This window comes from Lepidochelys olivacea (assembly GCF_965140295.1).
Source record: "Lepidochelys olivacea isolate rLepOli2 genome assembly, chromosome: 18".
NCBI lineage: Eukaryota > Metazoa > Chordata > Testudines > Cheloniidae > Lepidochelys > Lepidochelys olivacea.
Genome location: NC_140428.1, coordinates 19,875,660 through 19,903,169, shown reverse-complemented (window position 1 = coordinate 19,903,169; position 27,510 = coordinate 19,875,660). Strand labels below are relative to the sequence as shown.

Here is a 27,510-nt window from a genome sequence, read left to right as displayed (position 1 = left end):
GACAAAACCCCTAAAGTATATGGGGTATCATGAGGGGCTCTCCCAAAGATTTCCACCCAAGGATTTCAGATCTGCTCTATTCAACAAGTCACCTAGAGACCCCTGCTGCCACTTTACATAATGCCTTAAGTGCATCTTTTGTGGGCTCTCTGACGTCAACTTGTGTGTTCTACTCAGTGTTGCCGACTCTCGTGATTTTGTCATGAGTCTCATGATAATTATAGTTTTCCTTAAAGCCCCAGATCCTGGAGTTAAGTGAATGTGTGATGTTTTCAGCTTTCATTCTTACTGAAAAAAGTAAGTTTCTAACCCTTGTGGCTGTGGAGAAAGCTTCAAAATGTGACCCCAGTGCACCCTAAAGACTCAAAAAGAAGCTAAATGAAACGAACAACCAAATCTATTATTTTTACATAATCTCATGATTTTAAAGCCAATCCTATGATTTTTGCTGAGCCTGACTCATGATTTTTGAACATTTGGGGTTGGCAATCCTGGCCCATGAGTGATGTCTTTCAGTTTAGATTCATACCCACCTCTGGCCCACATGAAGCTAGAGTTCTCAACCGTTAATTAGAAATTGGTTACACAAGAAAGACTGAAGCATGAAAGGGAAGCTATAGAAAGTGATCTGTACACTAAAAAAAATCAGTTCCCACTGCTCTGTGCCCTTTCTTCCACCCCTCACAACTCCAGGGTTAACAGGCAAATCTGGTTTCCAGAAGAGGTACAACAGGAGCACTTTGGACTTGACCATAGGGGGTTAAGAGGGTTTCCAGTGTTCTACCATACTCTGCCTCCCCCCAACATACGAAAGTAATTTATCACAAATCATAGAATATCAGGGTTGTAAGGTCATCTAGTCCAACCCCCTGCTCAAAGCAGGACCAACCCCCAATTTTTGCCCCAGATCCCTAAATGGCCCCCTCAAGGATTGAACTCACAACCCTGGGTTTAGGCCAATGCTCAAACCACTGAGCTATCCCTCCCCCAAAATCCTCTGGCCCCATTTCAATGTAAGAAACCACTGTTCTAAAACCTGTAGCCAATGGAAATTAGTAAGATTGAGGTGGGAGGGGGAGGGAGGATGGTATAATAAGGATGCCAGGCAACTTAGGTTCAATATACAGATACAAGAGATGACAGCAATATCCTGATGTGAATATATTTGTTCAGGCATCTGAACTCCACATTATCCTGTTTTCAGCGTATCTGCATCAGAGATGCCTACTGAACCCTTCCAAGTTTGGATTTCACAGGTAAATCTTTCACAAGAGCAACATGGATACTTGGCATTTTGTGAGTTCCCAATAATAATAAATCAATAAGAAACAAGAGTAGCTATTAAAAACTGTATTTTCCCCCCAAACAGTTACATTTTTAGTCAAAAGATTAAACCACAGAAACACTTCACTTTTCTTAAAAAGATGTAACAGCTCAGAAATGCCATAGATACACATGGAGTATGCATGTTAGCTTTGACAATGACAGGCCACTACAGTCCAGCCTCCTCATTCCAGCCAGCGGCCAGAAACACATATCACCTTAAATTAACCCTTTAAGGGCTGCCCCCTTTGCACCAAAGTTAAAATCAAAGTGCCTCTTAGTTCAGATCACAAGAACCGACTGGGCTCATTGCTGGTTTCATTTTAATACAGGGAAATCTTATCCAGCCTCAATAAACTGAGGTAAGAGATTAACTTTCACATTGAAACTTTACAAAGATGCAATTGAATCAAAAGGATCTTTTTCATAGATTTTTTCATGTTCCCATTTACACAATGGTTATTTGTTCAAAATAAAGTCCCCACTTCTCTCTCCCACACATATTCAAATGGTTTCTCCTGTTTGTTCACTTTTGAGATTTTAATAACATCTGTATCATCATAATTGCATGTCATGAGAACAGTCAAGTAGTCACAGCCAGGATCCTGAGCTGTTACTCCAAATAATTAACAATCGTATGAAACAAACTAGGTACAGGTGAACGGATTTCTATTTAAATACAGTTTGAAATATCTTAAATCAGTGCAACCCACAACAAAATCTAGAAGTGTAAAAATTTACTGCACATAATAGAGAATGAAGTGCTTGGTTTTAGGCAGCAGCACTAGGTACCTCAGGATTTTAATATTCACTGTGCAGATTCCTGAAGAATGAGTGCATGTTTTTAAAATTTCATTGGAGACGAAGGCCCTACTTCTTCTCCCAGCACTGTGAATCTGTGCATGTCACATGTACACTCATGTTTGGGCAGTTTAGTGCATTCCCACTGCCACCAATAGAGGAATGGCCACTGAAAAACTGATTAATCCTGGAGACAGATGACTTCCATCTCACTGAATTGTTGCAGGTACTAGAGCCATACTGCACATAATACTGCAGGTGATAAACTTTGCTTATTGTATTCCAGTGCAACATGGATGTAAGACCATGGGTGGTAATGTTCCCCTATCTGAGAGCTAAATCCTGTGCAGCAATTAAAGGGTTAAAGTGGAGCTGTATGTACTATTTTACACAATTCATGTATATGCTATACAGATTTGGCAATTTAATGTCTCAGCCACAGATCTCATCTTTTTGCAATTCCTGTAAATCTACAGCTCCTCTGTCAGAAGCAAAGAGAAAAGCAACCCGAATGCCAAGTTTTTTCAGCAGTTCATTGATACAGCCCCTAGCAAAGCAGAAGCAGGGCTGCAGACCTCTACATTCCAGCTGCAACAGGTAGACTTATTAAAGTAAATATGTTTTTGACACATGCTCCCAAGAGAGCCAGAGGCCATAGAGCAGATAAGTATGGAAAAACTGATTGCATGGGAGACCTTGAAGCTAATAGGAAATTAAAAACACAGTTCTTAAGCCAATCAAAAAAAGCAAGAGTGTGCGCGTTCGCAAGAGTGTGTTAGGTGTGTAATAAATATTGCAAAGAACATTTGTCTTTTTTCCCCTCAGGTCAATAAGTGAAAAGTAATAACCAATGCACCAAAAAAATCAACTTTCTGCAATGAAATTGTTGATGTCAGCAAAATACCTGCAAGCAATCTAGAGAAAGCATTAGCATTATCAGCCAATCACAATTCAATTCCAGTTCTAGGCAGCCAACCAAACCCTGTTAAAATTCACAAATATGACCTAAATAAGCACCAGAGCTTGAAAAGCCTCTTTAGAAGAAGGATGTCAAGAGACTTATTTTAAAATATAAAATATCAGAACTAAAAGAAAAGATTTCCATTGGTCAAGTTTAAAAAGTTGTCTTCCTTTAGCCAATCACAAACAGAGTCAGTCCCTTTGAACCAATTGTAAATGCATCGCTAGCTTCCTCCTTGATAACACAGCCTAGATGAGTAGCAACAGTGTATAGGAACAGATGGCTGTCAGATGTGTTCAGAGAGTTGGCAAAGGGAAGCAAAATTAAAAGGAAAAGGGCAAGGGCTGCCATGGAAAATTAGGGGTGGGCAAAGGAACTTGTTAATGCTCTGCCATCCTCTGTCTTCAGGAATCTCCTTGCCCTCTCCAGCTCTATGTTGCTCAGACACTCTTTAAATTACTGCCTTCTGTCTTCCGTCTCTGATCTGGAAAATGCCATCACCACGTCCTCAGCACCTGTAAGTACATATAAAAAAAATGGGAGCTAAGAGTTCTGCATTCAGAGAATAGGGCGTGGATTGAATTTCAGTACTGTCAACCCCAAAAATTCAAAAGTCATGAGTCAGGATCCCAAAAAAGTCATGAGGATTTTAAAAATAATACATTTTAGGTTCCTATTTGCCTTCTGGTGTTGGAAGATTTAGGCTTCATGTTTTCAAGCTTTTCTCTGCAATCGCAAGGATTAGAATTTTTGTTCATTTTTTAAAAAAAATGACTGCAGACGGTCTCCAGTTTTCACATACCTCCAGGAGCTGGAACTTTTAAAAAAACCCACCAAATATTGCAAGAGTTGGAAGCACTGGAATTTGCAAATTCTTTGCTGGTCTCATCATCCTTCAGATCCCTGCACTGCAAAAGGACCTTGCTGAACTATCCTAGAGCATGAAGAAAGGGGCTGTTCAATAAAAAGATTTTTGGGAGTTGCTGCCCTATGTATCGTTTTCTCCTTTAACGGGATATTTTGGTTACTCTTTGCAGCCTGCCTTCATTATTCTTAACAGGAATTTCCTTCACACTAGGACTACACTATTTTGTTAGGCCTGTTGAGAGGCTTTTCATTGTCCGTGGTTATAATGTGAGCATGTACGGCACCTTCCATTCAAGGGAATCAGAGTGCTTTCTCAACATTAATTCGGCCTCAACATGTGTAAGGAAGGTAATTATTCTTCTCATTTTAAAGATAGAGAAACTGAAGCACGGAGGTTCAATAGCTTGCTTAGAGTCTCATGTACCAAAACCTCCCAAATGTGTCATAGAACAGAGCAGAACCCAGATCTATTGTTTTTCACCCCCTCCCCCCCGGCATTCACGTAAACCACTCCTTGTTTATTTTAGAGATAGTCCCAGACACCATCCTGACGTTCTCTCAAACTTATTTCTGAAGACCGCTTTTCTCTCACTTCACTCTGGCTGGTTGTGGATATTAATGCTAGTCAGCTGAGCAAATTCAGTTTTGCTATATGGTGCGGCTGATAAGCGCAGTTATAGTTGTCAATATCTTATGTCCTTTCACTGAGAAGTTGTTTATATTAGCAGAAACAGTGGGGGATATGTATCATATATGTGCATCCACTGGCTCACAAGCCCAAGTGTTGCCAAACAGACTTGCTCCAAAACTCAAGACACATTAGATTCTCACCTGGTAAGGTGTATAACTGAGGAACATAAAAATGGTCATACTGGGTCAGACCAATGGTCTATTTAGCCCAGGATCCTGTCTTCCGACAGTGGCAGATGCCAGTTGCTTCAGAGGGAATGAACAGAACACATCAATTATCGAGTGATCCAGCAGCCCCTGTTGTCAAGTCCCAGTTTATGGAAGTCAGAGGTTTAGAGACACTCAGACCATGGGGTTGCATTCCTGACCATCTTGGCTAACAGCCATTGTCCATGAACTTACCTATTTCTTTTTTGAACCCAGTTATACTTTTGGCCTTCACAACATCCCCTGACAATGAGTTCCAGAGGTTCACTGTAGGTTGTGTGAAGTAGTGCTTCATTGTGTTTGTTTTAAACCTGCTGTCAATTAATTTCATTAGGTGACTCTTTGTTCTTGTGTTATGTGAAGGGATAAATAACACTTCCTTATTCACTTTCTCCACCCCAGTCATGATTTTACAGACTTCTATCATATTCTCCCTCAGTCTTCTCTTTCCTAAGATGAACAGTCTCAGTCTTTTCTAATCTCTCCTCTTACAGAAGCTGTTCCATACCCCTCATCATTTTAGTTGCATTTTTCCAGTTCTAATATATCTTTTTTGAGATGTGGTGACCAGAACTGCACGTAGCATTCAAGGTGTGTGCATACCATGGATTTATATAGCGGCATTATGAATTTTTCTGCCTTATTATCTCTTTCCTCATGGTTCTTAACATGCTGCTAGCTTTTTTGAGTGCTGCTGCACATTGAGCAGATGTTTTCAGAAAACTATCCATGACGCCGCCAAGATCTCTTTCTGGAGTGGTAACAGCTAATTTAGACCCCATCATTTTACATGTATGGTTGGGGTAATGTTTTCCAATGTGCACTACTTTGCATTATCGACATTGAATTTCATCTGCCATTTTGTTGCCCAGTTTTGTGAGATTCCTTCATAACTCTTCCAAGTCAGCTCTGGATTTAACTACCTTGAGTAATTTTGTATCCTCTGCAAACTTTGCTACCTTCTACGGAATGTAAGTTGTGAGCCACGTTTAGCTTTCCTCTTAATTTTGTAGAGTTAGATAGCACTGGACATCACTGATCTGTGAACATCCCTAAGTATATTAAGAGACAAATATTTTTGTTACACCCCTAACAGTACACAGAGCACTCTTTTTGAAACCGAAGGCCTCTATTAACCCACAAAATAGGCTTGCCATGCGGTACAAGGTCCTCACACTGCGCTTCCAAAATGCCTCAACCAAGACCTGAAGGAGCCACCTGCAAGGTTTGGTCTCCATGACCTATTCAATCCTTGGCCGAGGCCGTCAGTTGTGGATGATCACCTAACTCATGCCTAACATGAGGGGAGAACTGAACTGAGACCTACCTAGCTCATTTCACATAAACTATGAATAGCCTCATTCACTACTGACTTGGGTGGGATTTGAACTTGTGATTTACAGGCAAAAGAATCTATAGTTAACTATTACCCACAGGAGCTATCCAGTCCCATGGAAAACATTCCATTTTAAATTATTTTCATTCTTCAAATGACAGTTCCTCTTGGGCCATCCACAAACCAATCTGCTCTCTGGACTCAAATATTCAGAGACGAGCACAAGGTGACATGTAAAGTTAAATGTCTTCAGAATGTTGGGGAAATGAGAGTATGTGAACTGGTCATACGGCAGTGCTATAAATAAATCTCTTTAGATAAGGCCATAAAAAAAGCGATCTAGGGGTTAACTGTGCAATATTTTTAATCTGTTTCAGAACTTCCAGCCCCCAGAGACTCAAATAAAAGCAAATGCTACTTTCATCTCAGGATCCCATAGTGCCAACTATCAAAATCACAAACTTTGTTTTTTCTAAAGAACATACTCTAACAGCTACTACCCACACAATTTCTGATATTTGACCAACCATTAAACTGATCCTTGCCATTTAAGTGTAACAGATTACAGGCACAGTATTTTTTTCCTTCATGAACTAATTAGGCCTGAATGAGCTAATTATTTCCTTTATTTAGGTTTCCTTTGAAGCTTCTAACTAAAGGACTAGACTGCAAAGGAGGAAGCTTTGAGTGCAATCTTCTCACTGATTGTTCTCACTCCCCTCCCTAACTTAAAGAAGACTCAGAGAGGCAGCTCTTCAGTGTTCTTACTAGAGATGAATGTGAACCAAAATGCTATATCAGAAGACCACAAAATAAGAACGGCCATACTGGGTCAGACCAAAGGCCCATCTAGCCCAGCATCCTGTCTTCTGACAATGGCCAGTGCCAGGTGCCCCAGAAGAAATGAACAGAACAGGTAATCATCAAGTGATCCATCCCATTGCCCATTCCCAGCTTCTGCCCAATAGCCATTGATGGACCTATCCTCCATGAATTTATCTAGTTCTTTTTTGAACCCTGTTATAGTTCCAAAACCTCCTCTAACATCACCTCAATCTGGGACAGTTACTCAGATTTGTCACCTAAAAAGAATGGCTCAGGTTTGGGAATCTCCCTCACATCCTCAACTGTGAAGACTGATGCAAAGAATTCATTTAGTTTCTCTGCAATGGCCTTATCGTCCTTGAGTCTCCTTTAGTATCTCGAACGTCCAGTGGCTCCACTGGTTGTTTAGCAGGCTTCCTGCTTCTGATGTACTTAAAAAAATTTTGCTATTACTTTTTGAGTCTTTGGCTAGCTGTTCAAATTCTTTTTGGCCTTCCTAATTATATTTTTACATTTCATTTGCCACACTTTATGCTCCTTTCTATTTTCCGCACTAGGATTTAACTTCCACTTTTTAAAGGATGCCTTTTTGCCTCTCACTGCTTCTTTTACTTTGTTGTTTAGCCATGGTGTTTCTTTTTTGGTTCTCTTACTATGTTTTTTAAATTGGGGTATTCATTTAAGATGAGCCTCTATTATGGCATCTTAAAGTTTCCATGCAGCTTGCAGGAATTTTGCTTTTGGTGCTGTACCTTTTAATTTCTGTTTAACTAAACTCCTCATTTTTATGTAGTTCCCTTTGTGAAATTAAATATTAGGGAAGTTTGGATTAGAGGTGCATGGGCAGCCTCCATACATAACACAACCCAATACCAGAATCTTATAATAAAATCGTAGAAATATAGGGCTGGAAGGGCCTTGAAGGGGCCATTTAGTTTATGCCCTTATGGTGAGGCAGAACCAAGTATACCTAGACCATCCCTGACAGGTGTTTATCTAACCTGTTCTTAAAAACCTCCAAGGACAGGGATTCCACAGCCTTCTTGGAACCTTATTCCAGGAGTTAACTATCCTTATAGCTAGAAGGTTTTTCCCGAACATCCAACTTAAATCTCCCTTGCTGCAGATTAAGGCCTTTATTTCTTTTCCTACCGCCAGTAGACATAGAGAACAACTGATCACTGTTCTCTTTAAAATAGTCCTTATGTATTTGTAGACTGTTATTCAGGATCTCACTCAGTCTTCTTTACTCAAAACTAAACACGACCAGTTTTTTTAATCATTCCTCATAGGTCAGGTTTTCTAAACATTTTATCATTGCTCTCCTCTGGATTCTCTCCACTTTCAGAAAGACGTGGAAAAATTATAGTGCTCAAAACAGAACATAATACTTCAGCTGAGGCCCCATCAGTGCTGAGCCAAGTGAAACAATTACCTCTTTTGTCTTACATACAACACTCCTGTTAACACACCACAGAATAATATTAGACTTTTTCTCAACTGCACCACATTGCTGGCTCATATTCAATTTGTGATCCACTATGACCCCCAGATCCTTTTCAGCAGTACTACCACCTAGCCAGTTATTCCCCATTTCGTAGTTGTAATACAACTTCTTAAGTGTAGTACTTAAGAACATAAGAATGTTTGCACTTATCTTTACTGAAATTTCATCTTGTTGATTTCAGAACGATTCTCTAATTTGTCAAGATCCTTTTGGACTCTAATCCTATCTTCCAAAGTGCTTGCAAACCCCCATCTTGGTGTCATCTACAAATTTTATAAGCATACTCTCCATTTCATTATCCAAATCATTAATGAAAATAGCAAATAGTACTGGACCCTGGATAGAGCCCTATGGGATCCCACTAACACACACCCTCCCAGTTTAATATTGAATCACTGATACCTACTCTGACTATAGTTTTTCAACCAGTTGTGGATCCATTTAATCTAGAACACATTTCTCTAGTTTGCTTATGAGGATGTAATAGGGGAATGTGTAGCCTTATTGAAATCAAGCTATATCATATCTACTGCTTCCCCCCATTCACTAGGCCAGAAAACTTGCCAAATAAGGAAATTAGGTTAGTTTGGCATGATTTGTTCTTAACAAATCCATGTTGACTACTACTTATAATGCCATTATCCTATAGGTGTTTACAAACTGATTGTTTAATAATTGTTCCAGTATCCCTCCAGGTATCAGACTGAATGGTATATACTTTCCCGGGTCCTTTTTGTTCCCCTGTTTAAATTACTAAAAAATCAGTTTGTAAGCACCTAGAGGATTTTAGTAAGGCACTTAGGAAGGAAAAAAATCAAATGCACAAATACAAAATAGGCTATAACTGGCTAGGCAGTATATACATAGCAATTGCATACGAGTAAAACAAGCAAGGCAAGGTTTAAAAAAAACAATCTGAATTGTCTTGAGCCAATCAATGGCCTCTGAATCAGTGTTCAGCTTGAGAAGACCTCTGGGGAGCCCAACGTGAAAAATGCAATCATCCAGCATGTCTGCAACATCCTCCACAGCAGCACAGGGTTGTCCTGAATGCTCCAAGAATAGCTGACCTTAGCACAGCTAACCATGCTACTTCTGAAGAGGCCCTGGAGGTTTCTCGCCTTGCTCTGTAGCATGGGGCACGGGTCACTTGCTCGAGGATTCTCTGCTCCTCAAAGTCTTTAAACCACGATTTGAGGACTTCAACAGCTCAGACATACGTGAGAGGTTTTTCACAGGAGTGGGGGGGGGGGTGAGAGATTCTGTGGCCTGCATTGTGCAAGAGGTTGGACTAGATGATCATAGTGGTCCCTTCTGACCTTAGTATCTATGAATCTATGAACCTGCTAAGTGGGCTCCAAAGGTGGTGTGGAATCCCAAAACCAGGTAGCTGTTCATCCAGCCTGATGGTGATGTAAGAGTTCCTGGTAATGCCAGAGGTCTCCCATTGTGTCTGCCACAGTGAAGGAGTGATGTCGTCAGCTGGATGGAAAGTGTGTAGCACTGTCCAGGTAGGCTTTCTGTTAGGCAGTTTGTGGTGAGGTGGATCCCATACATCCTTGAACAGTGGCAAGTGTGGGATTTGCTGTACCTTGGTAATCAGTTTGTTGGTTGCATTCTGACCACTGGATGTTAGGTGGAGGAATACTGGCTAAGACTGGTAACCATGCAAGCTTTGTTGGCTTCAATGTTGCCTGTAATTCTCATGGTATGATTAATCTATGTGTCTACTAGTCTAGTGTGGGGAAGGGTTAACCAAACTGAGACACAGTATTTGCCAACTGAGTAGCAGAGAGTGAGCCCCGAACTATGAAGTGTTTATGCATTAGTTCCCCAGGTGGACCCTACCCATTTGTTCGGGAGAGCATTTCTGCTCTCGATCTTCTGAGTTATTTTAGTGAGATGGTATTTATAACCAGTGAACTGAGTCTACTGGATCCCAACTACTGCGGATCTAAACAAGGACAAGGAAATGCTAAAAGTGTTGGCCCCTCCCTCAAGGCTAGGCAAAGGATCTAGCAGTTATAGTGGATCACAAAGTGAATGAAGCCAACGATGTCATGGAGTTGTGAAAAAGGCTAATTTAAGGCTGGGGTGTATTAATAGGAGTGTCATTATACAACAGAACAAGTAATTGTCTCACTCTACTCAGCCCTTGTGAGACTTCAGCTTCAATATTATGTCCAGTTCTGGGTGCCACACTTTCTGAAAGATGTGGACAAATTGGAAAGAGGCTAGAGACCAACAAAAGTGAAAAAAGGTGCAGAAAACCTGACCTATGGTCATGCTTAGTCATGAGAAAAGATGACTGAGCAGGGACCCGACAACAGTCTTCAAATACATTAAGGGCTGTTATGAAGACGACGGGGATCAATTGTTCTCCATGTTCACCAGTGGTAGGACAAGAATAGACAATCTACAGCAAGGGAGAGTTAGGTTAGATATTAAGAAAAACTTCAATTATCCTTCTAGTTAGAAAAGTTTTCCAAGGGAGGCTGTGGAGTCCCCATTAATTGGAGGTTTTTAAGAACAGGTTAGATGAACAAGGATGCTCTACATATTCCTGATCCTGCCTCACCCCAGGGAGCTAGACCAAATGATCTCTCGAGCTCCCTTCCAGCCCTATATTCCTATGATTTTGTCCCTTTATGCTTGTGCTATTCTTTTGTACTCAGCTGTAGCAAACTGTCCATGTTTCCACTATTTGTAGCTTCTTTTGATTTTCAGCTCATTAAAGAGCTGCTGATGCAGTCATATCAGCCTCTTACTTGCTTCCCATTCTCAGGATAGTTTAATATTCTTTAATATTGTTATCCTGAACTTTGAGAAGGTGCGGGTGTGGATCTCAAGTTTGTAACTTGGGCAATTTTAGAGGCTGATACATCGGTTGGGAGGGAAAGGATGACTACTGTGCTTTGTAAATTAATTCTCAGCCAAAATTTTACCTTCGAATAAGCTGGTTTAATTCATTCTTTATTTTGGTCTTAGAAGGCAACATAGCTACCACTCCCAACCAAACCAAAAACCAACCAAAAAGTTGCTCTGTTGCTTCCCAAGGTATTTGAAGTTAGGAGAATAACTTCTGAAGGATTTACACAGAGAAGCAAAGCAAAGCAACAGAAGATGCAAGTGGCACTGACAAACAGCAGCTGAGGTTGTGGAATGAAAATACAGCCATACATTCAGGCTGCATTTATATGAGAGAAACTACAGTATTTGACATAGGGTACCAAATAAGACAGTCCTCCTAGCCCCATATCAAAACTGGTCATTCAGTTGATATGGACCAGCTCCAAGTTCAGTACCCATTGTAGCAAAACATAATTGACACAACATAAAATGAGGTGTCATATTGCTGTGAGTCTATCCACAGCAGCTTAGGGATGCTGAACTGGGGACAGAAGTTGTATATTACAGCTTCTGTACCGTGGCATTTTTTTATTTTTTTTAATAGCTGTGTTATGCTGAACAAGGGTCCCACTCTCTCACCCTTGAGATACCTCAGCTCGGCTTGGCTGGTAAAAAAAACCTCTTACATCTCAATTGAAGCTGAATCAGCTGGTCTCTGTGCTAACTGTTTAATGAATAGACAATGAAGAACAAGAGAGGCTAACTGCTTTAAGACAAAATTCTGTTCAGAGAGCTGGAAAAGGGTAAGGAAAGAAAACACAAAGACAGGATGACAACCAAGTTTATTAAGACTTCTTTAAAATACAGTTTGTCCTGTACTAGTTTTATTGGAGGCTTGCACAGTACATTTTATCGCCATTTTATAACTGGGGAAACTGAGGTACAAATGGAATTACCCAAGACCACACACAGTCAATAGCAAAGCCTGGTACAGAACCTGGGAGTCCAGACTCCCATGTTCATGCTTAAACCTCTAGACCACAATTCCTCCTGCTAATGTAATTCAAAAAACAAAAGCACTACTTATGATATTTATGTTCAGTAATTCTTATACTCTAGGGCAATTTGTTTAAGTTATATATCCAAGAAGGGAATTAAAACCAAGGGCTAAGGAGCCATTTTGGCATGTTTGTGTTTTCCTTTTTAAAAATAAAGAGGTGCATCTTTCAACTATTACCCTCCATATTAAATAGGTATTGACTAGTAAGGATTCTAATAAGCATAATATGAGAAATTTAAATGCAGAGAGCTCCTGATAGTTGGTGCATCATTGAAACAGTTAAACAGAATGGGCAGGACATTGCTTGATCTTGGCATCCCATGTCTTGGTATCTGCCCCAACTTTCCTATTCCCTGAATATACATCCCCCTTTAAACTAAAGATGCCTTTGCTATGTAGTTCCAGAGCAAGCAAGGTCTCCTAGCAACAGTAATATCACAGATGATATCACACCCAGCACAGCAGACAAGCTAGGTTGGCTAACAGTTCTTGATTGTTTTCTTTATTTCTTCTCTTTTGAAAATTTAAAAAATTCTTGTGGTGGGTTTTATATAAGTAGAGAGACTTATTTCAAGATAATCCACCAGCAATTTTAAGTCCCTCTGCTGATTTCTCTCTACAACCCAACAGTCCTAACTTTTATGCTGTTCCATTGCACTGCTCACTGTGACTAGCATAGAGCAGTATGCAAAGCACGACAGGAGCAATAAATATCTCTAACCACACAGCAGATGCCGGGAGTTTTGCAGTTCACATTGGCTTTCTCAGTCAAATCAGCTCTCTGAATAGTATGTTCACAGCTTACTAGCTCCTGTTCTAAACAGCTTCAGTAAAAATAAATATTCAAGACAGTTTTGGGAAATACACATCATGGTTTCAGCAGCCCCACCCAGTGAATTGTGCAGGTCTCTCTTGCTCTAGTAGCTTGTGTGTTACCCTGCCATTTACTTGAACCTCCTACTTGGAAACAGATTGGGGCACAGGAAATGCACCTCATCACTGGAATATATGGGAACATACAAACAAAAATTGAACATTAAGAAAGTCATAAGGTAAGTTCTATTTTGAAAAAAACAACCACCACTTTATAACCATGCTGAAAATCCTCAATTGCTATTAATTTCATTAAAGCTGCATTTCTTGTGGCCTGACCTGAAGAGGCAGTATGTATAGTGACAACAGCAGGGGCCTTTAAGTCAAAAAAATCTGGATTCCATTGACTTATCTATTGGCCAAGTCACTCAACTTCTGTTTCCTTAACTGTAAAATAAACAAAATAACCACCTTTGTAAAATTCTTTGAGATCCTTGGATGAAACACAGTAAGTACATACAGGTTTTATTATTACATTAGCCATCAAGAGTGTGGCTGCCTTTTTTATATTAATACATTCTATATAATTTGACTGATTTACTCTTTGTAATTAGATGTAGGAGCATCTTTTGTATTATATTGCAGTTTTCCAGTTCTAGCTGCAACTGGATCAGTTGTATGTGGCTCATTGAGCACTTTCAATATCTGTCCCTTTTTATCTGCAAATTAAATTTAAGCTTGAAAATGTTTTCATGCACCTGCTATAATTTGGGATCTTTCCAATCTAGCTGTTTCCTACAGTGCTAATAATCTACAATAATTGTAAATACCAGTCCCCTACCCATGTAATTCTAACTCCTGTTTCATTTGTTTACCCACTTTCCCTTTAAAATAAGGTTTAAAAATTTTATGCTGACTAAATCTTATCCTATTATTTTAAGTTACATTTTTGTAAAGTGCAGTTTGTGCGCATGAAAAAAAATCACATTTGTGTAAGTTACCAATTGTAATATTCTTTGGTTATACATTTGTAAAAGGAACTTTACAAAATGAAACTGTCCCCATTTTCAACACCTAGGAAAGTGAAGCAGAGAGAATAAATGACTATCAAAGTCACACAGGAAGCCTGTTGCAGAGCTGGAATGAGGAGCTGAGGGGTGTTTTGGGGGGGGGGGGGGGGGAGGGGAGGGGAAAGGAAGAGTGAGAAGAGGCAGCCTTCAAGGTCCTTCCATGGATCTCATCTTATCATGAGGTGTTTTTCCAGCATGGTAGTGCATATGCCGTCCCTATTGCTCTCACCCTTGCAGTACAGTTTTTGATAAAGTTAATCAACACTGGATTTTTTACATAAACTTTAACAGCTTTATTTCCTCCTCCCATCCCTTTTTGATTCAGGGGGTGAGGTATTCATGTGGTAGTTGCATCCAAACCACTGTTTGCAAGAGCCTCAAGCAACTGTATTTAAACATAACAAGAATCCATCAAAAAACAGGTAACACCCCCCAGAGCAGCCAGGTGGATGGCTGAGTAAGCAGAAGGCACCACATGACACCCAGAAACATAACATATAGCACAAAGAAATTTACAGACATGTAATACTGATTCACAGGTAGCAGGCCCGGAGGGTGAAAACAAAACAGAACATTCCCATCCTGCAACAGAAGCAAGCCTCAGCTGTATTCCAGTGCTCCCAACTATGAAATCTAATAAATTGTGTGTCTAAGGGAGGAGGAGATACATTATTACAGAGAGCCACTGTTTGTCCAAACTGCAGTAGCCATGAATAACTTATCTGACAGGCTGTGAAATCTGAAGTTGTATGTCCATGTTCGGCCATGAGCACACAACTATCCAGGGCTTAAATTCTCAGAGTATTTCTTGGAGCCCCCGATGCCCCACCCCCATTAGGGGCTCCAGGCTTCAGCTGCAGGGCAGGGATCTCAGAGCTTCAGCCCCATAGGGAACAGGGGGTGCTGGGGCTTGGGGCTTCAGCCTGGCAGGGTGTGCCGGGGCTACCACAAGTTTGAAAATATTTACTGGAGCTCTGCTCTGGACACCTGTGGCTGAACTTAAACCCCGCAACTATCCCACCTTACTTTGAAACTGACTGTTTCTCACAATGGGTTCAGGTTTCTAGACAGCCTCAGGCCGAGTCAACTCCAACACACAATTGTGCCCTCTGGCTGCTGCATTTCATATGCTGGTTTGACATTCATATAGAACTTCATAGTTTATTGCCTTCAGTAATGATTCAAATGGACTCAGAGGACTCTTCAAAGCCTAGGTTTCGATTCCAAAAACTGCTATATGGCCTTAACCTCTCTGCCTCAGTTTCTCAGTCTGTAATATGGGAAGAACTCAGAGGGGTTTGAGGCTTAATGAGCATTTATAAGCACTTTGAGATCCATGTTTTAAAGTAACTGTAAGTGGCAAAATACTGTTCAATCCCACACAGTTCTCATTTCAGTTTCATTCAACTCTGTCTACGTATTCTGCCACTGGGTTTAATGGAGTTTATGGCGTAATGCAGGCCTGAGGCCCTGCATGAGCTGTCAAAACAGGGAGACAAGGCAAATGAGGTAATATCTTTTACTGGACCAACTTCTGTTATGGAAAGAGACAAGCTTTCAAGCTTTCAGAGCTTTTTCTAGTCCAGACCTGAAGAAGAGCTCTGTGTAAGCTCAAAAGCTTGTCTCTTTTCACAACGAAGTGGGTCCAACAACAGGTATTATTGCCTCTGCAATATTCTGGGACCAGCACAGCTACAACACCACAAACAATAGTAAAAGCATGGTAAGGCACCGAGGTGCAGGGGGCAGACCTTGTTCATCAGCAAGACCTTATCAGAGACCTGACAGAACCAGACCCAAATTATGCTCAGAAGTAAGCACAAGATACCCATACTGGAGGAAGCCTATTAAAAGGTGGTGATCTCCCCAGAATCAACCCACAGTTGTGGAGCTAGAGGGAAAGGGAAGCAGCAACAATGAAAGAAGGAAAAAACATATGTAAAACTGCATCTCTATGCATGTTTTGTAAATCATTTAGATTTGTCCTTAGACTGAGTCTGGTAGTTAATCTAGGAATGAAGAATTCGGACTTCTAGGTCCTAGTTGTGCCAGACTGCCGTGGTCCCCTATGGAAATTCACTTCAACATCCTATGCCCTAGGTTTACCCCTCTGAAACAGAGACCTACTTCCTGGGGGAGGTGTGTGTGTGCCAACCACTTTAAGTTCCTTGGATAGAAGGCAGTACTGAAGTGTCAAGTACTAGATCTGTTTCCTCAACAGATGCTCACAGCCTTCACATGTTCGCAGTGGAAATGAGCAGCAGATGCTGCACTTCACAGAGATATGCATCTCACCCACACAGAGGCAGCATTGGTGGTGTCACTCAGAGAAGGAGCAAGGGCAAGACACAATTCTTGAACCCTGCGACTGAGCATAGTCTCAGACTGTGAGAAGGGGTTCCCCATCAAGGTAGGAGGGGAAAAGAGGGGGGAACAAGCTATACTAACTATACTATAAAAAATAACTCTGCTAAAGATGAAGTGAGCTGTAGCTCATGAAAGCTTATGCTCTAAAAATTTGTTAGTCTCGAAGGTGCCACAAGTACTCCTTTTCTTTCTGCTAATGTAAAAACTATTTACAATATCTACTTACAGGCTAGAAGAAAGAAGCTGCAGAAATCTGGCCACAGACAATTCCAACTTAGGCCTTGCAGTGGTAAAAAGGAACTGGAGGGGTATCGGCCTGCACCATCTCTTACACCCTCTGTCTGGAGCATGAGGAGAGCAACTGCACTTGTGTGGGCCAAAGGACACCACAGGTTAATAATCTCTTGACTCTAATGGCACACATGCATACCCATGTGTGAAGTACATATTGGGACCAGCATTTGAAGAAGAACACATCCTTGCTAAACAGGGACAGCTAGCATATATGCAATAGAACTGGAGTGGACCCTGTCATGAAATCTTTCATCCTTCACAACCTGCTTAGGGAGCGTTAGACTGCATGAAAATACGACAGCAGAAAGTTTGGGCACACTTTCCCAGGGAAAGTTCATACCATACCTGTAGCTGGGATCATTCTTAGAAGTCCACTCCAATGATCCCAGCTATCCAGAACTAAATAAAACCCACAACACAACAAGTTTGCTAAGCAGCCTGTGATCACATACCACGACAAGTATCTCTAGAGAACGGAGCAGGGGCTTTCATCTGGTGAGAGGACAACAAGGCTCAGAGGTCTTAGTGAACAGGGGCTCAGCCCCAAACTAACTTGCCTCTCACAAGGGACGTTTTCTTTGACATGAAAAAAAAAAAAAAACAGCACAAAGTTTCCAAAGTTAAGATGGACCTTTGCCAAAAGCCTGGGATCCAGATAATAGGGTCCTGAACCATATTTACATTGAGCACATCCTTCACCAAGCATTTACACTTGCAGTAATTAAGGTATATCAAACAATGAAAAGGTGCATACTCAGACTAGACCTTCCAATTCCTGCACATGCAACCCCTCTCTTCAAGACCCTTCAGAGTCCTTGGGCACTTGTTCCTGCCTTCAAATACAAACTTGTATTATGAGTCTGTATTTGAGGGTAGAAATATAAGCTCCAGAGCCCTGTTCCATGTTCCATCCTTCCTCTCCCAAAACCACCCCCTCAAACAAGACTGGACATTCAGAACCTTTAACAACAACATTTTTCAGGGCCTAGGTAGGTGTATGCACTCCCCATTACTTTATTTTTAAAATGTTACCTTATACACATTGGCTGATAGCCCTAATATTTAAACACCACCCCTAAATAGCATATATTCTATGTTAAGATGGACTAATGATGGTCTCCCCCTTATTAACTTTCCAAATAGATTGCTGCAATAGCATTAGAATCCCAGTTTCAAAACTGAACCCAAAGAAAGATACTCCTGGTGACTGGCAGGCGTTATTGCAATTGCAGATACGTGCCTATTATGGCAGCCTCTGCTTTCCCAGCCACATCAGTAAAGAGACAGGAGCTTGTCATGTTCACTCAGACTGCTGACACATAAGAATAGAAGCATCAGGGAGAGAGAACGGATGGAACCAGAATGACAAAATAGCCTGTCTACATGTGTGGTTGGGTACCATCTCCAGCATCTTGCACAGTTTGCAGGTTCTCACTCAGTGATAGTACTTCGATTTAACACCATTGCAGCACTTAATTTGGAAGATTACTAGCAGGTGGGAAGGAGTAATTTCTTAAAGAAACAATATCTAATTTAGGACAAGAGGAAATTTGGCACCTTGTGGGCCAGTCATCTGTGACAGTATCTTTTCCCAGGACTCTGGAACCTCAGCTTGTTCAGCTGAATATGGAAACATCACTGCTTTGATTATATGAATTTATTCATGTAGTCTAGCCATTTGGCTCTTTAAAAGGCAGGCAAAACATGCCCTAAAAACACAAATAAAATTACTTGAAGGTCAAGCAACTAGTGAATGGAGCTGAACAGTAGGGACAGCTGCAGGCAGCCACTGAGCTCAGCACTCTCCAGCAAGTTCATCTGCTAATCAGTGGGAATCAGTTTCAAAGGAGTGATTGCAAAAAGACAGACAAAGAACGTAGTTAAGTGAGCTGTCCTTCAGCACAGGAAACTCCACCTTAGCAAGGTTTACCTGAGTTGTTCATCTTTGCTGTGTGACTCCTAAGTGATGCATTGTAAATTGGGATAGTGAGACACAAGCTGTGTCTACATTAGAAAGGAAGCTCTCCTAGGAAGTCCACTCAATATGACACTCCTCCGGCCCTATAAATCATGAATATGATTAGGCTGCTGGCACAGACCTCTTCAGCATGAGTCAACCATACACTATCATGTGTTGTGTAATGTGGTTCAGCCCTGCGAATAACAGAAGCTAAACACTGTTCAGACATTCAGTTGAGTCAGAAATATGAAGCTTGTGTTTTAAAAAGTGATACAAAAGTGTATTTAACACTTTAGAACATCTAATGAGCTATTTCAAGTATCTTTTCAGTAACAAATCTATCCCCTTTCCCCTGAATGCTTTGCAACCACAAGCAAACTAAGCCACCTAAGTAGCTTTTAGGGATTAAAGGGTTAAACATCTCAAGCAGCTTACTTGAAGGATGCAGAACTGGAAAAAGAAGTATTTCTCTTTTGCTCAAACCCTTTACACATCCTCTTCTCCTGTCTCTGCCACCTACTCTCAAACACCTTTCAACGATTAGCCCTTTCCCTAAATCTCAGGTTTGGCACCCTAAAAATGTAATATGCAACTTTATAGAAGTACTAGACTCAGACAAGCAATGTGTGTATAGAAAGAGAAAAGTACTCTCTCAAAGAGAAAAGTTGAAGAGATGCTCTAGCCAATAACTCCATCCCTCCTCAATAACTACCCCAAATCTCACAGCAATAATCTCTTCTCCTCAGTTTACACTGTGGGCTTATTTTTAACACTCTAACACACAGCTAGAGTCTCTAACCCAGCCAGTGTGTTTGCAGCTCAGCTCTGTCCTCCCCAAGGGACATGCTTTCTTTAAAAAACAGCATGACATTCCTCTTGCTGTAGGAACAGTGCTGTAGTCCCCAAGGCCTTAAAAGTGAAACCCAGGTACTGTACTTTCTAGCTATATAGCTTCTGTTTTCCAGTTCAACCACACAGCAGTGAGTTATGTAGCCAAGCACAATTTAAAAACAAAAATACTGTATTTTTTACAAGGATATGTTTAGCTGAATACTTCAGTGCAAGATACATCTGAAGAGTGATGGAGATTTGGTGGAAAGCCATCAATTCACAAATTCAAACACAAGAAGCTTACAGTCTGAATCTCTTTAGTATTTGCTGCAGTGAGGGGAGCGGGACTAGTGTGGAACAGATGGAAATTGCTTAGTTCCTTAGATCTTTCAGGACTTCTGAGCCCGTGAAGAAAAACCTTGAGTCTTAGTAACAAAATGTTTTGGAGTGGGGAAAGAGGAATAATTTACACTTATAAAAACACTACACTAATGGCCTCAACATTATATGGTTATAACACGGTTACGACTGCATTTAGTATCTTAACTGTAGAATACTGCAGTCTTTTTTTCTCATTAATGTAAATGGTGAGGGGTGGGGAGGGGGAGACATGAAGCTCAAAAAAGTTTAGTCTCTTTCACCAAGTCAGGGAGTAGAGAAGTCTGGCGCTTTCATACGGTCATTCTTGTTTTCCTGATAAGAGGCATCTCATCCCGTAGTTCAATCCCTTCCACTAGTACTTCATCTCTCTCTAGCACCTTTCAAAAATACTTCACAAACATTAGTTATACCTCCCAACACATCTGTGAAATAAGGAAGAATTATCATATTTTACAGATAGGCAGAATGATTTTAAGGAACCTGCCCAAGGGTCAGAGCAGTCCGTGGTAGAGCTGAGGCTAGAACCCAGATGTGTGTGGACTCTCAGTCCTGTACTCTGACCAGTAATAGCCACTGGTCCGTGCTAAGGAAACGGCACCTGGAGAGATGTGCTGCAATTATAGTCAAGATTTTGATGAGGAGTTTGCAGGAAGTAGCCTCCTCTATGACCCTTGTCTTGTAGGGGACTGTCTCAGGGTTTGCTCCCTCACCCTACATTCTCTTTGCAAGTGGTCCCCACACTTATGTCAGTTCACTGCAGTGTCCTTTATTTACGTCTTATGCAACTTCATGTCCCATCACCAAGCTTCAATGCACCCCCGAGGCACAAGATGAGAGGGTGGGGAGAGAGGTCTCACATCTGCGATCCTGGGCTTCTTTGCCCTTCCTTCCAGCCTCCCCCTCTCGCATCTTGTCTCCCTTTTAACCCTCCCCAGCTGACAAGCCAAATCCCCTTGTTAACTAGTTAATCACCTGGTTCTAATAAATTATCTCCCAATTTTGGCCATGTGGGGGTGCTTGTCAAAGTGCACAGAGTGGTGAGCCAGCCCTTGATGACTCTCACTCCAGCACAGGGACTGAAATGAGGAACTCAAATCTGATTGCTAGAATTCAATCACACCCACAGCTAGCTTCATAAAACTGTTTGCTATACTCAGACACGTTTTATTTGTTCACAGCATTTATTACAGTAAAATTATGAACAATCAAGTCACTATTGTCAGTTGCATGGTATTTGGTTTGACATTTGCTAGAGCAACAAGGGTGGTATATCACAGATCACTGGAACAAGTTCATTGCCTGATTTGCACAGAGAAATACAACATGGAATCAAACTAAACTTGAAGCTTGTACAATTGCCTGTCAAGAAAGCAAAATTCACCCTTATAGCACACACTATGAGATGCCTCTCAGGGGAGCAGCAATCACAAATGTAAAATGAGGTACATGACTAAGCCTAGAACAGGAGTTTGTAAGTTTTGTAAATTGATAGTTTTTGGAAAGCAGAGTGAGCGATGTAAGAGCACCAGATTTTGATCTGTTTTTTCCCCTTGGAATATAAGAGCAAACTGCAGAAAAAATTCTGAGTCTATTCCTTCGGGGCTATCTTTTAAATACATATATTATGGGAATTTTAAGGTGTTTCTTGATTACAGTTAGAGATTATTAGTGTCTATTTCTGACAGATCTTGTAATCCCCTAAAGCCTTTTGCCGACTATCAAGGTTGTAATTTAAACTTCAGGTTTTATTAATAGTGGCTCATTGAAGGTTTATGACTGGAACAGTTTTGTATTCAGCAGGGCTTACGATAAACTCACTCCCTCTGAAGTACCGTCTTGTTGCTGCAAGTAGACATTGTACAAGACTAGATACCCTGGTTGTAGAGCAGTGGTTCTCAAACGATTATACTGGTGACCCCTTTCACATAGCAAGCCTGAGTGCGACACCCTCCGCTTATAATATATAAACAAGTGTTTTTAATTTAACACCATTATAAATACTGGAGGAAAGGCGGGGCTCGGGGTGAAGGCTGACAGCTCACGACCCCCCATATAATAACCTCACAACCCCCTGATGGGTCCAGACCCCCAGTTTGAGAACCCCTGTTGCAGAGTGATTTCCAGCAGACACAAAAATAGTCTTGCTCAAATGGGCTGACAGGTACTTATTACGAAAGCTACCAAGGAACACAACAAAAGGAAGACCTCAGTGGTCTTGTCTCAGGTGAACGTATGGCAACCCAGCTAGCTGTCCTAGGAGAGCATTTCATGGGTACAGACTGCTTCAAACACAGACTAACACAAACTGCAACATGACTGAGGCTGTATGACCTACTTACAAGATTGTGGACATCTCCTCTGCGGTCTTTATCTAGTGCAGCTACAGGAAGCCCTAATTAAGTACCTCTGCCATCTACAAACCTTAGTTTACAATTAACTGGAATAAAGCATCTCCAAAATTGTATAAGAACAGTTATTTCACAACTGATACAGACTCCCAACTCACTGCTGTGTCAAAATACATACATTTTAAGACCAAAAGGGACCATTGTGATAATCCATCACAACTTTTGGTAAATTGTTCCAATGATTAATTACCCTCACTGTTAAAAGTTTGCAACGTCTCGTGCTTTATGTATTAGAACACACTGATCCATAAGCATTTAAGATCATTTGCTTGTCAGTGATTCAAAAATAGGTAGACACTTTTGACAGAGTGCCTCTCCCATTCCCCCTTTGCCCACTGGATCCTGCCTAAAGAGTTCAGAACCAGTGACTTAAACATTTCCATCATGCATATCTTCCTACCAGGTTACAGTAATATCAATTAAATCAAATTTATGCTCAATGAGAAATCCCAATGCCTCTTGTTTATTACCTAAGCTCCTGGCATTGGTTTATAGACAATTAAAAAATTTCTTCTTTTCATGGAATATCAGGGTTAGAAGGGACCTCAGGAGGTCATCTAGTCCAAACCCCCAGCTCAAAGCAGGAACAATCCCCAATTTTTGTCCCAGATCCCTAAATGGCCCCCTCAAGGATTGAACTCACAACCCTGGGTTTAGCAGGTCAATGCTCAAACCACTGAGCTATCCCTCCCCTCTTTTCATGTCCCTTGGTGCCCTAATTTTGTTCTTGACATCTTGATTTTGTGCTAAATGAGTGCTCATTTGTTCCCCTTCTCATCCATCCCTTTTGTTTTAATGCCTTCCTGATTAATCTAGCCAGCCTGTTGCCCTAGCAAACTGGTTCCCCTTCTACTGAGATGAAGGACATTCAAGCTATACAGCCCTCTCCTCCCATAGGACAACTAACATTCCATAAAACTGACACCCTCTACCTTCACACCATTTACACAGCCAAAGGTTCACTTCCAGAATCTTCTGTCTTCACTTGTGGGACAAGGAGGACTTCTAAGAAGATCACTTGGACTTTCCACTCCTTCAGCATCCTTCTGAGTTTTCTGAAGTAATCTAATTTACAAGTTATCATCTGAAGCCAGTTCTTCCCAATCTTCTTAGCATAGATCCTTCACAAGGTTTTTCTGTCTTCCTTGGATGGGGAGAGATCTCCTCTTGGGCATGCTTGATAGTCTTGCATCCTGGAGTGAGCAGCCATCCTCAAGCAGAGGCTGGACCCCTTTCATAAAGGGTTTGGCCATGAAGTTCTCTCTCTCACTGCATTACATTTGTTGAAGAGAGATTTTCTTGCTCTGCAGAGTAAATTCCATTGCATAATCTCTGTTTGCTGTAAAAGATACTCACTTGACAGGGGAAAATTTAAGGCTCCAGGATTGTCGTTGGGTGCCTCCACTTTCATTGGCATTAGAACGGTGTGGGAAGTTGATCAAAATCTTTTATTGTTAACATAGTTACAAGTCTAAGAATGAACAAAATTAAGCCATAGGATCCCATATTTATTCTCCCTGAATGTCTAATGATAAGTGTGCTTAGTTTACAAGCTCAAGCAAGAAGGTTTTAACTGCCAGCATAATATGTATCATGATCTTTTCTTTCTGCTTGATATCACCACCACCAAGATCCTGGAAGGAAAGAGACTTCAGTTGGCAATTTGTGGAGTATGAGGTGACGGAACAGAATGCAGTTCATTATGTAGCTGTATTGGTTCTGCATGCAGTACTGGCAGCAAAGTACATATGATATATGCATCAATGCCCTTTCCAATTAAGCAAGGCTTGACCACATCACACCAGAACCATGCTTGTTACAACAATGGTTGACCACAGTCCTCTTAGCTCTTCTTGATTTGAGAGGACAAAAAGTGTTTTAAGATCGTCACATGAAAGGCAGTATACAAGTAAGGCAGTATACAAGTACAGTTGAACAGTTTATTCCATTTTTTATTACTGGTTTATACTGTACACAAATTAGATATTAGGATAGATATTAACTTGTCTTTTTTTTTAAAAAAGTATCATTCAGGACCTAAGAACTTCTAATCTTAATATCCTCTGTTGACCTCGGGAGAATTACTTACCTCTCTGCCTCCACTGCATGACAGCTAAAATGGGGATACTATTTTCCCTGCTTCACAAGCGTGAAGTGATTTTGTTAATGTCTGTACACCATTTGAAGAGTGGTATCTCCAAGGGAAATAGGCAAAAGGGAGGAAAAAACAGGAGAAACCTCTGTTGGCAAGTTCAGCTCTCACAAATTCCAAGTATGGTACATAATTATTCTACAGCATGCTTAGATTAGAGATGCAAATAGCTTTGTATAACACTAAAAGTCTCTCTGGTTCTATTGCATCATCTAGAATGCTAAGATTCCTGTTGGCTTTAACACATTGCTCCATACGCTGGGGAGAAGTTGGGCCATGAATTCCAACCCCTTCTGGTCTGTCTGTTGGGAGAATGAGATAGTACAGATGGTATAGGACAATTCAGGTTGAGAGTTACCTTTCTTCTGTCCCATTGCTGGAAGAAAAGATCAGGATTTCCCCTTGGCTGCCAAATCTTTGTAGGTGGGCCCAAAAACGTACATACCTTTTCCTAAATAAAAACTTTTTGCTTTTGCTTTGCAAAGGCTGAATAAACCTATGACAAGGAAGATCCCATAAAAGAAAAGAGGAGGAAGAGAACAGAAGAAAGAAATTCCTTTAAGAAGTTTTCAAGAATAAATTACAATTTAAGTACCTCACTGTGTGTCTAGAATAGAAGTTTTCAGCAAGAGATACTGCCATCTAGTGGAGAGGGAGCCTCCCTTAAGATACTAGATTTTAAGTAAGCCATTAGAGCAGAGGTGGGCAAACTATGGCCCACAGGCCAAATCCAGCCCGTGGGACTGTCCTGGCCGGCCCTTGAGCTCCCCACCAGCAAGGCTAGTCTGGCCCCATCCCTGCTGTCCCCTCTCCCCCACAGCCAGACAGCCACATGGGCGGCACTCTGGGCAGCGGGGCTGTATGCTCCTGCAGGGCAGCGCGGCAACATGTCTGGCTCCGGCTGGGGGGCATGGCTACCAGACATACTGCTCTGAGGGGCATGATAATGGGGCCAGGGGATCCTGGGGGGCAGTCAGGGGATAGGGAGCACGGGGCAGTTGGATAGGTGTGGGAGTCCTGGGGGGCCTGTCAGGGGGCGGTTGGATGGGGCGATGATTCTGCGGGGGGGGGTCAGGTGACGGGGAGTTGGAAAGGCGTGGGAGTCCCAGGGGTCCTGTCAGGGGTCGGGGTTGTGGATAGGGGTCGGGGCAGTCAGGGGACAGGGAGCAGGTGGGGTTGGATAAGGGGTGGGATCCCGGGGGGCGGGGGGGTCAGGGGACAAGGAGCAGGGGGGGTTGGATGGATTGGGGATTCTGAGGGGAGCACAGCCTTCCCTACCTGGCCCTCCACACAATTTTGCAACCCCAATGTGGCCCTCGGGCCAAGAAGTTTGCCCACCCCTACATGAGAGTCTTTGGGATTTGTATCAATTTATTTTTGAAGCCATAGTGAACTCTTCCTTTTTCCAGCAACATTAAACATGACATGAGATAAAGATGTCTGATGTGACTTCTGGCAAATCCATCACAACTGACATGTACGCTTAAAATGATACCACAGAAGAAACAAAGGGCAATATTGTGGTAACATACTTAAGTGCAATAGTTTATCTGTAGAAATTAATCCTGGGATGGTCAAAGTCTAGACCAATAAATTTTACAACACTCATGCCAATATGACAAATCAGAGCTCCCTCTTCGTTCCTCAAAGCAAATGAGAGTTGGTTAGGACTCGTGATTTACTTAACTCCTATTCTCCATACTACTCACTTTTACTTAACCTCATCATGTTCAAATTTGCCACCTGACTCTCTGGCTAGCGAGCCATTATCTCTCGCTTTATTTTGTTTTCTCCTCTCAAAAGGTGGATTTCTCTGGCTGTGGTCATGTTTCCAAAAGTTAAAGGGGAAAACTGGTCAGGCGGATTTGGTCTTCAAAGATAGAACTGGCTCTCATTTGATCACAGTGAGTACCAATGGGGAGGAATTTACTTCCACGAGAGAAGGGATATGGCCAGAGATTCCTTGGACTGAGCAGGAAGTATAAAGGAGATTAGCTGCAAAGAAGTCAGTAGTTATCTGTTCCGACAGAGGTTTAATGCATTGAAAGACGTATGAAGTTGCTAGAGTTACAATACCTGCATTGTTTCAGAGTAGCAGCCATGTTAGTCTGTATCCGCAAAAAGAAAAGGAGGACTTGTGGCACCTTAGAGACTAACAAATTTATTTGAGCATAAGCTGAAGTGAGCTGAAGCTCATGAAAGCTTATTACCTGCATTGAGTATATGTTATTCTTAGAGGAAGGCCATGAAGTAACTGATGGTCTTTTTTTTGGGGGGGGGGGGGGTGTTAAAGAATGAACATCCAGATTTAAAACTGAAGACCAAGTTTATGAAGGTTGTGTTTGGAATTGTTCTCTAAATGATTTAGCTATACTAAATGTCTGATTCTATATTAAAATATGGGCTTTCTGGTAACAGGGCTCATCAACAACTTCCCCATCAAACCCAAATTTCATAATATGAATTTAGTTGAGCCAGTGCAGAACCCTTCAAAACAAGTGCTGGAGAATGAGGCAGTGAGGTACAGAACAGATTTATGGACTGGAATTAGACAACTACACCAGTGCCAAACAATTTCCCTCCCGCCAAAACTGATAAAGATTCAAAAGACCAAGAGCCAGTCCCATACTCAGTGAGTAAACAAAAAAAATAAGGCAACCTTACCATCCAAATAAGATTACACACAGTGCATCACCAAATGAAAACACCACAAGAAATAGTTTAGCATATATCAAAATAAATATGGAAGTTTTACTGCAATGTGTCCCTCTCCATCATCATCATCATGTTTCACAGTTCTTTATGGA

At 41.4% G+C, this 27,510-nt stretch overlaps 1 protein-coding gene across 4 annotated transcripts in view; it reads right to left on the bottom strand.

The window, feature by feature from the left end:
• Positions 1 to 1,335: 1,335 nt before the first annotated feature.
• CTNNBIP1 (catenin beta interacting protein 1) overlaps positions 1,336 to 27,510 on the bottom strand; it is a 61,342-nt gene continuing 35,167 nt past the window's right edge. For all 4 annotated transcript variants that reach the window (XM_084651580.1, XM_084651578.1, XM_084651577.1 and 1 more), the window contains one exon: positions 1,336 to 3,600. In XM_084651580.1, coding sequence (XP_084507706.1) covers positions 3,542 to 3,600 — 59 coding nt within the window. In that variant the 3' untranslated portion in view covers positions 1,336 to 3,541. The remainder of the gene's footprint in view (positions 3,601 to 27,510) is intronic.